Source organism: Anopheles funestus, chromosome X (genome assembly GCF_943734845.2).
Source record: "Anopheles funestus chromosome X, idAnoFuneDA-416_04, whole genome shotgun sequence".
Classification (NCBI taxonomy): Eukaryota; Metazoa; Arthropoda; class Insecta; order Diptera; family Culicidae; genus Anopheles; species Anopheles funestus.
In genome coordinates, this window is record NC_064597.1 from 14,898,008 (window position 1) to 14,912,028 (window position 14,021).

At 49.2% G+C, this 14,021-nt stretch overlaps 1 protein-coding gene across 4 annotated transcripts; it reads left to right on the forward strand.

Annotated features, from left to right (window-relative positions):
* Positions 1 to 255: 255 nt before the first annotated feature.
* Positions 256 to 12,282, forward strand: LOC125772021 (histone-lysine N-methyltransferase 2B-like). 4 transcript variants are annotated; one of them, XM_049443306.1, is made up of 3 exons: positions 256 to 345; positions 1,606 to 2,061; positions 9,529 to 12,282. In XM_049443306.1, the coding sequence occupies exons 2-3, from the start codon at positions 2,044 to 2,046 to the stop codon at positions 11,311 to 11,313; spliced, it is 1,803 nt and encodes a 600-aa protein (XP_049299263.1). In that variant the 5' UTR covers positions 256 to 345; positions 1,606 to 2,043; the 3' UTR covers positions 11,314 to 12,282. The 4 variants fall into 4 exon arrangements, with proteins under 4 accessions (XP_049299263.1, XP_049299273.1, XP_049299257.1 ...); XM_049443316.1 differs by having other exon boundaries at positions 265 to 356; XM_049443300.1 differs by having other exon boundaries at positions 275 to 429.
* The last annotated feature ends 1,739 nt before the right edge of the window (positions 12,283 to 14,021 follow it).

A 14,021-nucleotide genomic window follows, 5' to 3' on the forward strand; every position in this document is an offset into this window, starting at 1 on the left:
GATCACGACATTTTGTCCGTTCAATTTCTCCCTCTCTCTCTCACTCTTTCTCGCTCTAAGCTGGTCTCACATGCCTAGTACAAAGGTGCCTTTTTTTCTCTCCACTCTATATCTCCATCTCCATCCGTCTGGTACGAGTTGGTGGAGCTTTTTTCCCCTTCCTGCCACACCATCGCTTCCGCTACAACCCCCACGTTCGGGGTGGTTCGAACGCTTCAGCGGTGGTGAATGTTATAAAATACAGTGGCGCTGGTAGCGCTGGATACCATTTTGCAAAGACACGTTCCCCAGTGAACACTAGGACGCACCGAAAAAAAAAAACAAACTAACCAAAACAAAAACACCGTAAGATCGCGGTACCAGCTGCAAACGATCCATTTCCCTTACCTCTGAATACATTAAAACCCTTTGTAACGTTCGGTGTGCTGTGTAAGTGTGGTGTGAATCTGTGTGAAACGTGATCGTTCATATCCGTGTTTTATTGGACCCGCAAAACAGTGAACTGAACCGGATCGTGTGTCGTCATGTGCTTGAGAACCAAACTGACAGACAGTTCGATAAGATCTAGCAGTGTCCGGATAAGGGTGCACTCGGGATCTTCCAATCCGAGGTTTACTAGGGAACACGAAAACACTCACACAAACTAGGAGAGTCAGGATCGTGCCATAAACTTCTGTAGAAAAAAAAAACAAAGAACACGAGTATGTCGAGTGTGTGTGTGTGTGTGTGCCTGTATGTGTATTCAATCGATAGTTGGAATGTCGTACTACTATCCTGCTTCCTCCACGATAAAATGCCACCGGCCAACGCCAGATAGCTGTCCCTATCTCTTTCTCTAGTTGGCACACACCATCAACACACCACAGCTTCTGAAGCGCTCAATGATCCCAGCCGGACCGGAGGGCTTGGCGCGCCCGGGAAAATCGAACTGGAACGAAATTGGAAGTAGAAAGTAAAAGTACCGCTCCATCGGTAGGCCCCCGGGGGGGAGGCGGCAGCTGGGAAACGATCGTTGGGGGAACGGGTTGAGACTAATAAAATGAAGAGAAAAACAAAACAAAGCAAACAACGAAAACGCGTGCCCGGAATTGAAACGCTGCTTAAGAGCCTCCTCGTTCCGGAGTTTTCTTCTCGTCCCCACGCGGTTTCCGATGTCGCGCTGGATTCTAGTTTTTGGGCTACCCGTTACCGTTACCCTTCCTAAATTTCACTTTTATTGATGCGCCGGTTCGAAGCGGATCCAAAAAAATTCACATTCACACCCAACGCTACACTTCGCACCGGTGGACAGGGAATTGCTTTCGGTTTTAGAAAGTAGTGCCCTTCCACCCAGGGGGGTTTTGTTTCCTTCCAATCGACATTCGTGGCCCTTGAAATTGTAATTTTATTACATACCGTATTAATTTACGGTGCTTTATGGTGGCACAGTTCATTTGCATACCTGAACGATCTGCCTTGTTTGTCCTTTTCCGATAGAGGGAAAACAGCTTTACGTTTTCACACATCACACCCTGTTGGCTGTTGATTATTCCCGCTCCATAATCCTTTCCATCACTCACCGCCTAATCAAATGTTACTCTCTTTCCTGCCTTTTTTTTTTCACAGTGTGCATTACGGTAAGCGTAATCGACGTGTGCATTGCGTGTTCGAGGGTAAGCGTTAAGTGCGAAAACGAGTCGGCGACGAAATAAGGAACACCGTTTCAGGACTAGCAACTAGCGTAGAATTGCGGACAGTTGTCGAGCAGCAAGTACAAGAGTGTTTTTTTCCGCGTTTGTGTTTGTGTATTTTCAAAAGGGTGCGTGTAAGTGCGTTTGTCAGTGTGAAAGGGTGGGTTTACACCCCCGAAAAAGAAGAACAAACACAAAGCTCACGAACCGTGGGTGTACCGAACCTAACATCCGGAGTCATTGAACTCCCGATAAGCGTCCACAGCATCGGCGTCAGCGACCGCACCGATCAAAATTCCCGTTCTGTGTGTGACGTCATCTATCAGCCCCTAAACAGCGCTTCACCGGACAAATAAGGACGCCCAGCTACACAATGCGTTTGCAAGGCACGGTAAGTAGGGGGGGGGAGGCGGGGGGGGGGGTTGGGAAAGCACGAAAACTAAAAGGAAACTTCCAATGCGAACATTCGCAACTACTTTCTTACGATAAGCGCAAGATTACGCCCAAGGACGCGAAACTAGATCTCGTATCCTTTCACTCGTGGACGATATATTTTACGTCGCCTGCCCAGGATCGTTCCGTTAATGGGAACGGGTTGGTAGTAAAACAACAATAACAACTCCCTGCCACAGTGGCACAGTTTCAAGGTACCATATACAGCGCCAACACCTTCACCGCGTCCTACCATCTTAACACACCCTACCAGCAGCCGTTATGCAGCTGCTAAACAGCTTCGTGCAAGTGTTTTGCGTTTGTGACCAACATATGGCTCGGGAATGTGATCGAAACCAAAGAATAACAAGAGCGAGCAATAGAGACAGCAAACACCTATTGCCTCACCGTGCTCCCCCCTGTCCCCGTCAGCCCCTTGTCAGCCCCGTGTATCAAAACAAGTAAACTAGTTTTTGGACTTCTGCACTGGTACGGAGTGATATCGACCACTTCGGTCGCCGTTAATTGCCGCACTTCTTTATGTAACTTATGCTTTGATTCGGCTGGTCATGCCTTATTCGATCGAAGGCAATTGCATCATACAATTGCGTGCCGTGACGCAAGCTTACCCCGTCAGCGGGGGTGGGGTGGAGGGGATTGGAGGCTTTGGGGGGTTGATGTTTTTGTTTGTGTTACTTTTACTACCACCGTACGATACCACTCGTGAGGTAAAAAGGGTTTCACATTTCACTTTCTACCAGAACCAGAAAACTCGCGAATGCACTAGCTTTGGTCGTTCTTTTGGATGGCTAACCGGCAGGGCAAAGCATCATTGGACATTGGCTTCATTATGACGCGCTCCGGTTCAGATATCCTGCTCCTTTGGGGAGGGGGACGATCAAGATGCGGGTGCCATCAAGATCGGTTCCTCGATCGCACTCCGCGATGCTGTACTTGAGCTGGGTTAGAAGATCAAGAAGAACTCTCCCCAAAAAAAACTAGCTCGAAGGACAAACTGAGCGAAACGGGCCCGCTCGTCCGTCCGATATGCCAGTGTGCGAAAGAAAGACACAGCGCTTTTCGGCGCTTTGGTTCGCACATTTCTTCACGCGCTGACCTTTCCGACTGTACGAAGATGCTCCCTTTCAGATCTTGACTACAGCAGTCGGTTTGCCTACGGCGTGTGCGACCTAATGGAAAGAATGCGCGCGCCGTGAGAATCTTGCCGTGTACCGCGCGCCGACTTACATGACCCTCCCCTTTCGCTTTCGGTGTTTCTGTTGATCCCAAATGGCCTGTCATCTTGCAGCGATAACACTATATGTGAGACATTGTTTTTTTGTTGTATGTTTCGCTTGCTAAACAAAACGGAAAATCTATTCGGGTGCAATTGAATGTAGACCCTGCAGACCCAGCAAACACGTACGGATGCAATCAGCGTTCAGATGGCGATTGCAGTGTGACACGATTTGGCACCGCCAGATGAAGATGAGCCGACAAAACGAACGAACGATAGCCATATACTCCACACTGGTGGTACGTCTGGTACGTCACCACATCTACCAGAGTGCTGGGTACACTGTGTGTGTGTACCGCGCTTTATAGGCGAAGGACGGAAGGAAGGTTGTAATGGAAGAGGTACGGAGCAAAATCCTAAAACCAAAAGCTCGAACCCGTGAGAATATGTTTACATTTTGCCACAACCAACCCCCCCCCCCCCCCTTTCCCGCGGGGCAGTCTTCCCACAATAACGCAGCATAAAGCATAACATGCTGGTGGTGGCTGCTGGATGGGAGATGGTAAGGTGCGCTCCCGGCTATGCTTTGTTGATGAGGGGAACGTTTGGGGGGCGGGGGGGGAGAGAGAGGGGGAGCGAGGGAAGTTGTAATGATGTGATGAGAACGGATCATCGGCCAGCAGCAACAGCAGCATCAACGACGAAGCAGTATTGCTTCTTTTCGAGTAGTTTATATTTTTTTTGTAGGTGTCTATCTTGTGCTTCTTCGTGCAACAAGTTGATTTCAAACCAGCCGCAAAGTCTGCCGACGCCATCTTTCTGAGCCATGTTTAGAGGAGGGAGGGGAGGGGGGGGGGGTGGCTGGAAGGACTAGTGATGCTGTGTTCCCATCATTTCCCATGCCATCCGCCAAGATGACAATCCGACAGACCCGAAACGCACATGTTATTAAATCAAAGATGGACTCGCAGCATTGGTGTGTGTGTGTGTATGTGTGGGAAAAGTGAAGGTTTTTTGAAACCGATTTGACGCGAAACATCAAACCGTGTACCGGAGTGGCCGGTGATTTACGGTTGAACCAATTGACGATTTTCGTGCAACGAACTTTGTCGCCTGTACGGTACGTACGGACAGACGCGTGTAAATACGCGACTAAATAAATGCGAGATAATTACACCGCGTTCCGCAAGTTGCGTCAACTGTTTTTTTTTTGGAAGCAGCCGCTAAGCAGCGTACGGGGCCCGCGATGCAGATCCAATGCAGCAGACCAAAAATTAAAAAACGGTCGATCGAACGTACCTGTTCGCAAGGAGGGAAATGAAAAAAAGAGCGTAACGCTAATGGATCTACCAAACTGCTGGCAGTGGAATGGGTTTGCGAGTGATTCGCGCCATTGCGTGATCGGATCGTCCCGAAATCGACTTTCGGTGGTTCAGTTCCCTGTTGTGCGGGTGTCACATCCTTTCAGGTGCGTTTGTGCGCCGCGTTACCCGTTAGGCGGCCGCAAAATCAGGCTTGCGGCGAACGGGATTAGTGACCCGGCATGAGCTGAATAAGCGGCTCTTACGTAATTCCGCTCTGGTAAGTGTAGGCGCTTCGCATTTTTCGTCGCCCGTGTCCTTCTCCAATTCTTCCATGCGCGAAACACGCGGGAAGAATGTGCGCATGGAAGAGGTGTGCACAGAAAAGGAGCGAGACAGTGAACGCAGCAGCATAAGTCGTATAAGTCGCACACTAAGCGAAGCACGAATGACGTGATGCTTTGATTTTGTGTGAAATGTGCATGAGCCTGGTTTTATTGTACCACCGTGTATGACCCTTACCTTTAGCCTGCCGTGTGTTCTTTGTGTGACGGAATGTGCGGAAAAGTATTGCAATCATGCGTGTTTTTTTCTTTCTTCGTGCAAAGTTGCACAAAACGTGTACCATGCGTCCCACGAAAAGCTTAATTGTTCTTTTGCTAGTAATTTCGCTACTTTGGCGAACGGAACGTTAGCAACAGGTTACATCAGCCCACCGTCATCTGGTCAGCAAACAAAAATGGATATGCGAATGCGCCTCTCCTCACTTATCCTCTGCTGTGCTAGCGCAGCCAAACGAAAAACGCAAATATCACAAAACCACGAAACAATTTTCGTCGGTATTATTGCGACGCGTGAAAAATTCTCACCCAACAAATTGGACCACACTGTGAGCGCATGCGAGCAACAAAGCAAACGAGAGGAACGCCAAGCCTTTGTTGGCCTTGTAAAGCTTAGGCACGCGTTCGGCTTCTGGCCGGTTCCCAAGATTTTTGAGGACGCAATTTAACGATTTTGCAAAAAAAAAAACAAAAAACGGTTCACCCTGAAAACGTTTGCAATGTGCGAAGAATCTTACGTGTGCACATTGGTGGTGCAAACGTAGCTACATGTTTCGTGCTTTGCGCAAAAACCGCATCCTGTGGCACCGAGCGCAAGCAAAACGTGAGCGAAATTGCAAATGGTTCCAATGATTGTGAAAGATAAAATTAAAACAGACGTTTGTTGGAACGCTTTCTCATTCCCATCCTAGAGGGCCAACGGAAGAAGTAATCTCCAATCTCCCCCCCCCCCCCGGTGGGTGTGTGGGAAATAATTGCGTTTTGTTTGTCTTTGCTCGGCGCCCGTCGATTTCCTTTCGGATTCCCGCAAACCACCACAGGCGGGTTGTGGTTCGTCTCTGGACTTGACCGTGAAGATCGCTAAGGAAAGTACTTCACACGCGTTCCGCAGCTGACGGTGTGGTTGATCGCACCACGCTCGTTAAGAGCACCCGTAGGGCTGGTGATGGCGGTGCGGATAACCGCTCGGGAAAAAAGGGCAAAACAGCGAGAACGAGAAGGTAATGTGGAATGTGTGTGTATGTGTGTGTGTGTTTTTTTTATATCTGCCTGTTTTGCTTCCGTCCCGCTCAGCTGGCACTGGGGCGAACTGTTTGCCTGGTAACGGGATCCCCCGTAATGACGAGATTGAAAGTGAATCTGAAATGGCAACAAGCGACGAACCCGCAACGCCCGACGTCATCCGGTATGATGCCGGTATACACACTCGCGCACATGTGTATGTGTGTTGGTATTTCTCGACGTTTAAAGGCCGTGTGGCCTACAATAGGGGAGCAGACGTAGTGACATTGCGTTACCGTCACAGTTTGGCGAGAAATGGAACACCGTTCGTGCCCGTTCGGAACGTCTTACTTAATCGAAAGACGCCATGTTTCTCACCTGCTGCAAAGCTGGGTAGAGAGCGCTGTTCGCTGCACGACCCGTTAGCTTTACTGAAAGGGATCGATTTTCAGCTATTCGGACACATAAGGTATCGGATTTCAATCTAGGGCAGCTGGACATTCTTAAACTCTTCTGCTCCTTGTCTTTCACTCGCACTTTCCATCTCGCTGTCGCCTTACGGTGATGCTCCATGTTGACGCAAATGTCAAGGATGAGGGCACGTGCTGTCGCTCGAACTGGCAAGCATAGCGTAGAATACCGTACGGGGAAGAAACAGAAGAGAAAAAAACACACAGGGGAGAACCTGAAACAAGGTGCCCGTGTCCGTGCTTGGTAGAAGAATGGCATCAAATGTTGGCCCACAAATTGATTGTTTCGGTCACAAAATTACCACGGTAACCGAAGGTTTTGGGTAAGATTTACTACCTTGAATCCATGAACCCCCGGGGGGGGGGGGGCGGAAAGTAGAAGCAGGGAACCCAATTTTAATTACCGTTCCAGCAGCCGTTTGCTGAATATTATCGAACATCGTTCCAACATACGACCAACAGGACGCCATCTTGATTTACACGACATTTGGTTGGATTCGGTCGCAAGCGAGAAAAGCGATAAATCTCGACACGAAACTAGTGCAGCAAGTTTCGGATTCGGTCCGAAAAGGCTAAAAAAAAGGCATCGATGCAATCCAATCATCCCGAAAAACGTCCAAAATGGTTTCCTATTTTTTGCGAGAAGTTGCTCCATTTTGCTTGTTTGCTGAGCAGAATTAAGTTCTTCTCCGTTTGCTAGTGTGATGTTTGCGAAACATAAACCACTTTATGGTGCCGGTGCAGCATTGCTGGACCAATGCCAAAATGGGCAAATTCTGTGCGCGCGACTTCGATGGAAAATTCAATTAAAACTTCCTGCAGACCGCCCACCTTCCCCCTGAAGCTCTATGCTTCACCGCCGACCCCTTTTGCTGTTAGTATGCGAAGCTAATTTAAATGCGTCCTCCTCGGGTTATGGTTTTTGGTGCGGATGGATCATAAAAATCTTCCAAAAATTGCTGCTTACGGGACACCGTTCGAGCTAGCGCTCGTAAAGATGGATTGTTAATAATGTTCGCATTCCGTCCCCCCCGGGGGGGGAAAGAATCCAAGGCTCTGCACATCTGCTAAAAGTCTACGGGCATCTTCATCTGACGTTGCATCTTTCTCGGGTTTAGTTTGTGTTTCCGATTTTCTGTTACATTTTGTGTCTTGACACGGAAAAGCGAACGTTTTGGAGACGTAGCCAACACACAAATGAGTCTCGGATTTTAACTGCTATTCTGACATTTCCAATCGATAGTGCCAAGCCAATAAAAGCACAATCGCTGCAAAATGGTTCTACCGGATTGTCGGAAGTCATTGACGTTCGAAGTACTCTTGATGCAGGAATCCGGAAACAATCCGCTTGCCTGCTTGCTCCATATTCCGTTCCGTCATCCGCAGTCCGCCGCATGGTTATACTAATCTGCAAGGAGTACGATGGAGTAAAGGTATATAAACGGCAGCAGTGTTCCAGCAAAATGCGGCATTCATCTCCATTAGTTCGATCGCTCAGCTGCATAATTGCACCTCGCCTTAGAGCAGTCGCTGACAGCAGCGACCCACCGTCACCACCATTACCGACCGCGGCTGGGGGGGGGGGGGGGGAGTTTGCCACCGAAACAGCAACGCTTGCTATTAAGTCGCAACAGCCCATTAGCACAAGCCGCACAGCACACGGGACCGATTGTACCACCTCCATCTGCTAGCGAACCGTTTAATTCGCTTCAGTCACCCTTTTGTGCGAGCTACCAATTTTCTCCGTATACGCTAAAAAGGTTCACCTTGCCGCCTGTTACGTCCTCCTCCCTGCCTTCCATATGTGTTTGATTTATTAATGAAAAGCAATTTCCACGGTGGTCCCGAGATGGTAAGGGTTATTGTTTTTTTTTTCCTCCCTTTGCTTGCTTCCTTTACAATGGTTTGTTTGATCCAGTCGCTGGATAGATGTTTTCTTTTCTACCGGGTCCCGCGCGTTAGCGATAGCCCCGCAGATATTGGGTGTGCTTGGAAGTGATTATTGCTGTTATGAGCCACAGCAATACCCAACCATCAACCAGCGGTGGCGAACGTAATGCCGGGGATGGCATTTGCATTTTTTTCTTCGTCTACACTTGAAGATGCTACTCTTTACCCCTTCGGTAACATCCCACCCAGGCTTTCTTTGAACCATCCGAAACACAGCGTACAAACCCTTCCTGAAAGGCGATAAATTTCCATTTTTACTTGCAAACCACCTCATTGCCGTCATTTTGGACCCGGTGGTATGGGGGTGGGTGGGGGAGGTAGGTTTTGTTGGAAGCAGGAAGTTAAATTTTAATTACGTTTAGCATTCGTTCCTGTTTCCCTGTGTTGTGCTTTTGTTTTCTGCTGCACTTGGCACTTTCTTCTTTCTTTTCTTTGGCATTTTTCCGCCGTGATGAAGCAGGGTTAGTAGCAAACCGCCTTCCCCCATCCCTCCCACGGTGCGAACTAATAAGACCATCAACCCTTCGTGCAATCACTTTCGCGGGTATGAGATAATAAAGATTTATTTAAAAAAAAAATAACCACCCTGCGTTACACACTTGACGTTGGGGTCGCTTTCAGTGAATCTAATTATTCTTGAACACGTCGGAATAAGTTTGCGGTTGTTGTTTTGCCGTATCAAAACCGTCAACCGAGCGTCCGAGATTGGAATGAATATTAATTGCGCTTTTGCACAAGAGTATGCGTGCCTCGGGGGGAGTTCTATGTTCGAATCGCGCAAATACCAGTTCCTAATGACCAGTTCCCCCTTAATGGGCGCCCATATTCCAAATTTTTAAATCATATTCTTACATTTCCTTTTTTTCTCCTCTCTCTCTCTCTCTCTCTCTCTTCTCTCTATCGCAGTGGTTAACGTTGGCGGTGGGTATTGTGGTGTTGGCAGCTGCAGGTGAAGCACAGACGCGCCGTCAGCTGCGTGTCCGACCGCGTGTCCTCGCGGCTCCATCCAGTGCGGAGTATGTGGACAGTGCGGAAGATGCACAGCAGGACAATCGTCCCCAGGCCCAGCAGTACTATGCCCGGGCTCAGGAGCGGCTCGGTGATGTGGTGTTGGTAGCCTCATCGGATGAAGATTATGGCGGTGGTCAGTACGGTGCACCAGTAGCAGCAGCACGGCCCCGTGCCGACACACAGTATCAGCGGCCGGCGGCCAAGAGCACTACGGCCGCCCCATTAGCGGCCCGCCAGAAGGCGGCCGCAAGTGAATCGCGCGCACCACCAGTACAGACGATCCGCAACTACAGTAAGGTGAACGATGACGGTTCGTTTACGTTCGGCTACGAAGCAGCCGACGGTTCGTTCAAGGAGGAAACGCGTGGTACGGATTGTGTCGTGCGCGGCAAGTACGGTTACATCGATCCGGACGGTAACAAGCGTGAGTTCACGTACGTGTCGGGCAATCCGTGCGATCCGAACAATCCCGACGGCAGCGAGGAGGAGGAAAACGATCGCTCCGAGGGTGGACAGGACGATTCGAACGAGAACGTGCCACAAAACTATCCGGTTCGGCGTCCGGTTGCCATCGCACGGCCAACCTCCGCACCTGCCCGCCATCATTCGACACCCGCACCGACACCGGTACGTCCCACGACCACTGTGTTCCAAAACGATTACCAGGATCGTCGCCAGCAGGAATCGGCTGCCGATGGTGAGGAGGAAGTTCAGATTGGACAGCGTGGTTCCTCTACCCGTCCGGCGGCACGACCATTCGCCGGCTCCGTCACCACAACCCAGCGTCCCCGGGTACAGATTGTAAGCACTACGCCCAACCCGACCCCAACCCTCTACCACAATCCGGCACCATCACCACCGCAGACAGTACTGCCGGTGAACATCACCCCCAAGCCGGTGTACCGTGTATCACCGCTCCCGACCCAGCCAACCCTTGCGCCGACCACCTACCGTCCAACCTCCCCAAGTACGCGCGGACCGTCAATTGACTTCGAGGCCGAGTTTAAGCGATTCCAGGCAGACAACAAGCTGCCCAGCCCATCGACACCGTCCGCACCGAGCACCGCACCGAAACCCACCGGATCGCCATTCGGGCGTCCGTCCGGTCCGCAGCTGGCCACCGGTAACCCGATCTACCAGTCGCAGCTTATCTTCGATCCTGCCTCCGGTCAGTACGATACCGCACTGTACCAACAGCTGCCCCAGAGCGATGGTGACTTCCAGCTGAACCACCGCATCCAACCGTACGTTGCCGGACCGCAGCACCATCAGCAGCAGCAACATCATGGTGCCGGACAGCTTGTCACACTCGAGCAGCTACAGCAGCAGTCCCCACTGTACCGCTCGCAGCCATCGCCGTCGGTTGCCGGACGGCCACCGGTAGGACCGCCCACCGTACAGATCCCGCAGCAGCTCTACCAGAAGCAGCAGAACGAACTGCAGTTCATCAACAGCCAGCAGCTGTTCGCCCAGCAGCTCGAGCTGCAACAAAGCCAGCTGCGTGCTGATCGGCTCGAGGCGGCCAAAAAGGTAACGGGGCCACCAATGCACCGTTTCCAGCCGCAACCGCAGCCACAGCAGCAGCAACAGCAATACTACTTCATCCAACCCCAGGGTCCACCACAGGGCGCACCCGGACAGATTGATGCGTTCCTGCGGGGTCACAACATTGAGTACTAAGAGCTGAACGGCAGAGTGTATCCCAGCCGTGGTACTGCCACACCCGCTGGAGGTTCAGTTTTGGTGTTTTTGTTTTCTTCTCTCATTCTTCTTTGCAAGTGTGCGTGTGTTTTGACTAATGTTTTATTATTATTTCATGTTCTACACATAGTTCGTTACATGCACACCTTTGTAGTTGCATTCGTGAAGCCATTCTAAGGTTTCTATGTTTTTTTTCTCTTTTGCTTTGTTTATTTATCGAATTGTTTCCTTGTATTGCATTAGCATCACGTTGTGTTCTATTCCTTTCTTTTCCTTATTTTCCTCTTTTCATTGCTTGCTCTATTTTCTTCTCTCTTTTAAATGTTTTCTTATTTATTCCTTCTTTTTCTATATCATCTTTCCATTTTTATATCTTAGTATACGCACGCTTTTGTGTGATACTCCTGCACAGTAGATCTACTTATTATCTTCTCTTGCTCTTGCTCAAAATTTCCGCCTACACACACACAAACACTATGGATATGTCTTTTCAAGATACCGGCACCACCAACGTGGTTTCCATGACTTCCAATAACAACCCTTCTCCTCTTCTTTTCGCTAAGAGACAAGTACTGTAAGACTATTTTTACTCTACGTTAAGGACAACATTAAGCATTAGCCGATCTGCGTTTGTCGATCAGTGTGACGGGTGGCCCGTGTCGTATTGAATCCGAGATTGAACGAGCAAATGGAACAGAAATAAAAACGAACAATTGAACAAAAGCACACCGCAGAACGGAACAGTAAATAGTGCTCAAACGGTGAAACAAAATTGTGCGAGCCGTGTGTAAAAACGCACCACCCCAAAAAAAACCGCCCTTCCCAATAGCGTTTATCTGCGAGTTGTACATGTAAGGATCAATTAACATATAAAAAAAAAGAAAGAACAGTAACAAAAACGACGAATACGGTAACGAAATAAATAAAGGAAAAAACGTTCGAAACAAAGCTACAAGTCTTCTTTTGTGTTCATTTTGCGGCAAAAACATTGGTAGGAAAGAAATTGTACGTTGAACGGAACGCAACAAAGAAGGTTTGCCGTCTACCGGTGGACCTTGGTGTGAAGAGCGTGAACACAACCACCGGTGGGTGAGCTTTTCTCGATGAGCGACTTACGCTGTACTGCCTGATGTAGGTGCAATGAGCTGCCATTTTGTTGCGGTCCAACCAAAGAGTACAATAAGGCCCTCCGCAGAACCGCGATTGCGCCCTTGGTATGGGTAATGGGCGTTGGCGACGGCGTACCGATTCGACCGCAAAAGGCTCGCCGCACATCAAGCCGCAAAGAAAGGTGACGTGCGAGTAGGTGGTACCTTGGGTTGACCTTTGCGTTTGAATGTTACCGTTGTTGTGTCTCAGCTCCGAGCCTTCCACGTTGCACTGCAACGGTTGTAACGAGAATGTAATAAATATGTCCCCCAAAAAGCCAAAGGTGGACCGAGGTGCTGAAACTCCTTGCATGCTTAGCCTACGGTGCATGGGGGTTCCGAAAAAAAAGCACACACATTTTGGATCCGGGGTGCACGCTGTACTGGTTTGCTTAAAGGCAACCGGATTGGATGCCGGACGGTGAGTCACCAAGCAACGCCCCAACGGGTAATTTCGGTGCGGAATGCGAAACACTCGTGGTGTGACAGCTGGCGCGAGTAGAATTTATTAGAAAGGCACGTCGCTAGTGGTGACTAATGTGACCAAGAATTCGATCCAGTTGCGCGAACGGGTAGGTTCGGTGATAATAATGGAGCACCCTTCCAAGGACGTTTGAGATTGAAAGTGGAAGAAACCGGACTGGAGCGCGATTTGCTACCATCAAGATAATTCTCAGAATGAAACAATCTTATGAATTAACAGTATATACAGATAGCACGTGTTTAAGATTACATCTCATAGGTCTAGTAACGCGAGTTCTGAGCGTTAAGAGTAAGAGCAAATAAACACCCAAGTAGTGGTCTACCTTTCAAAACTGAGCAGTAAAGAAAGGTAAATTGATCGAGATCTTAACGTACATATGAGATGGTGGGCATAATATCTCCAATTTTATCACAACACAAACACACAGAAACACACATAGAAGAAAACAATCCCATTCATCATCATGTCGTGAAGGTCACCGGTACTAAATCTACCGTTCCAATGTTGCATTCATTGGTACCACGTGCAACCTGTTTTGGGGTGGCGTGTTATTGAAAAAAAAATAACGACAACAACACAGAAGGCTTATTTCCAGCGGCAACCTAGACCACGGTGACCATCAAACTTTGCCCCAAATTCGCTCTTCCCCGTTACGTGCTCGCTTCGCGCTCGCCCGAGGCTACCCATCAGTCACCGGGTTAAGGTCCAACTGTCCGAAAACTAACCTCAACAAAATTAATGAGAGGATAAGCCCGGGCAGGGGATGGTGCTCCGTAGGAAAAGTAGATCCGTATCGACGGGGTTTTTTTTTTGGGGACATTAAAAAGGAATAGAAGCGGTACATGAGCTAACAACACGTAAGCAACACACTATGCCCCCGAGGGCATGTGTAGTTGGAATCAAGGATATATGGTAGCGAGGCGTTACGAAATCGAACTCTGAATGCACTGAAATCGACTCCAAACCGGCAAAGCAAAACCCGTTATTAGCAGCTATACAGCGAAACACACGAACTGTAATGAAATGTTTATCAAACCATGGTACCATGGCTTTTC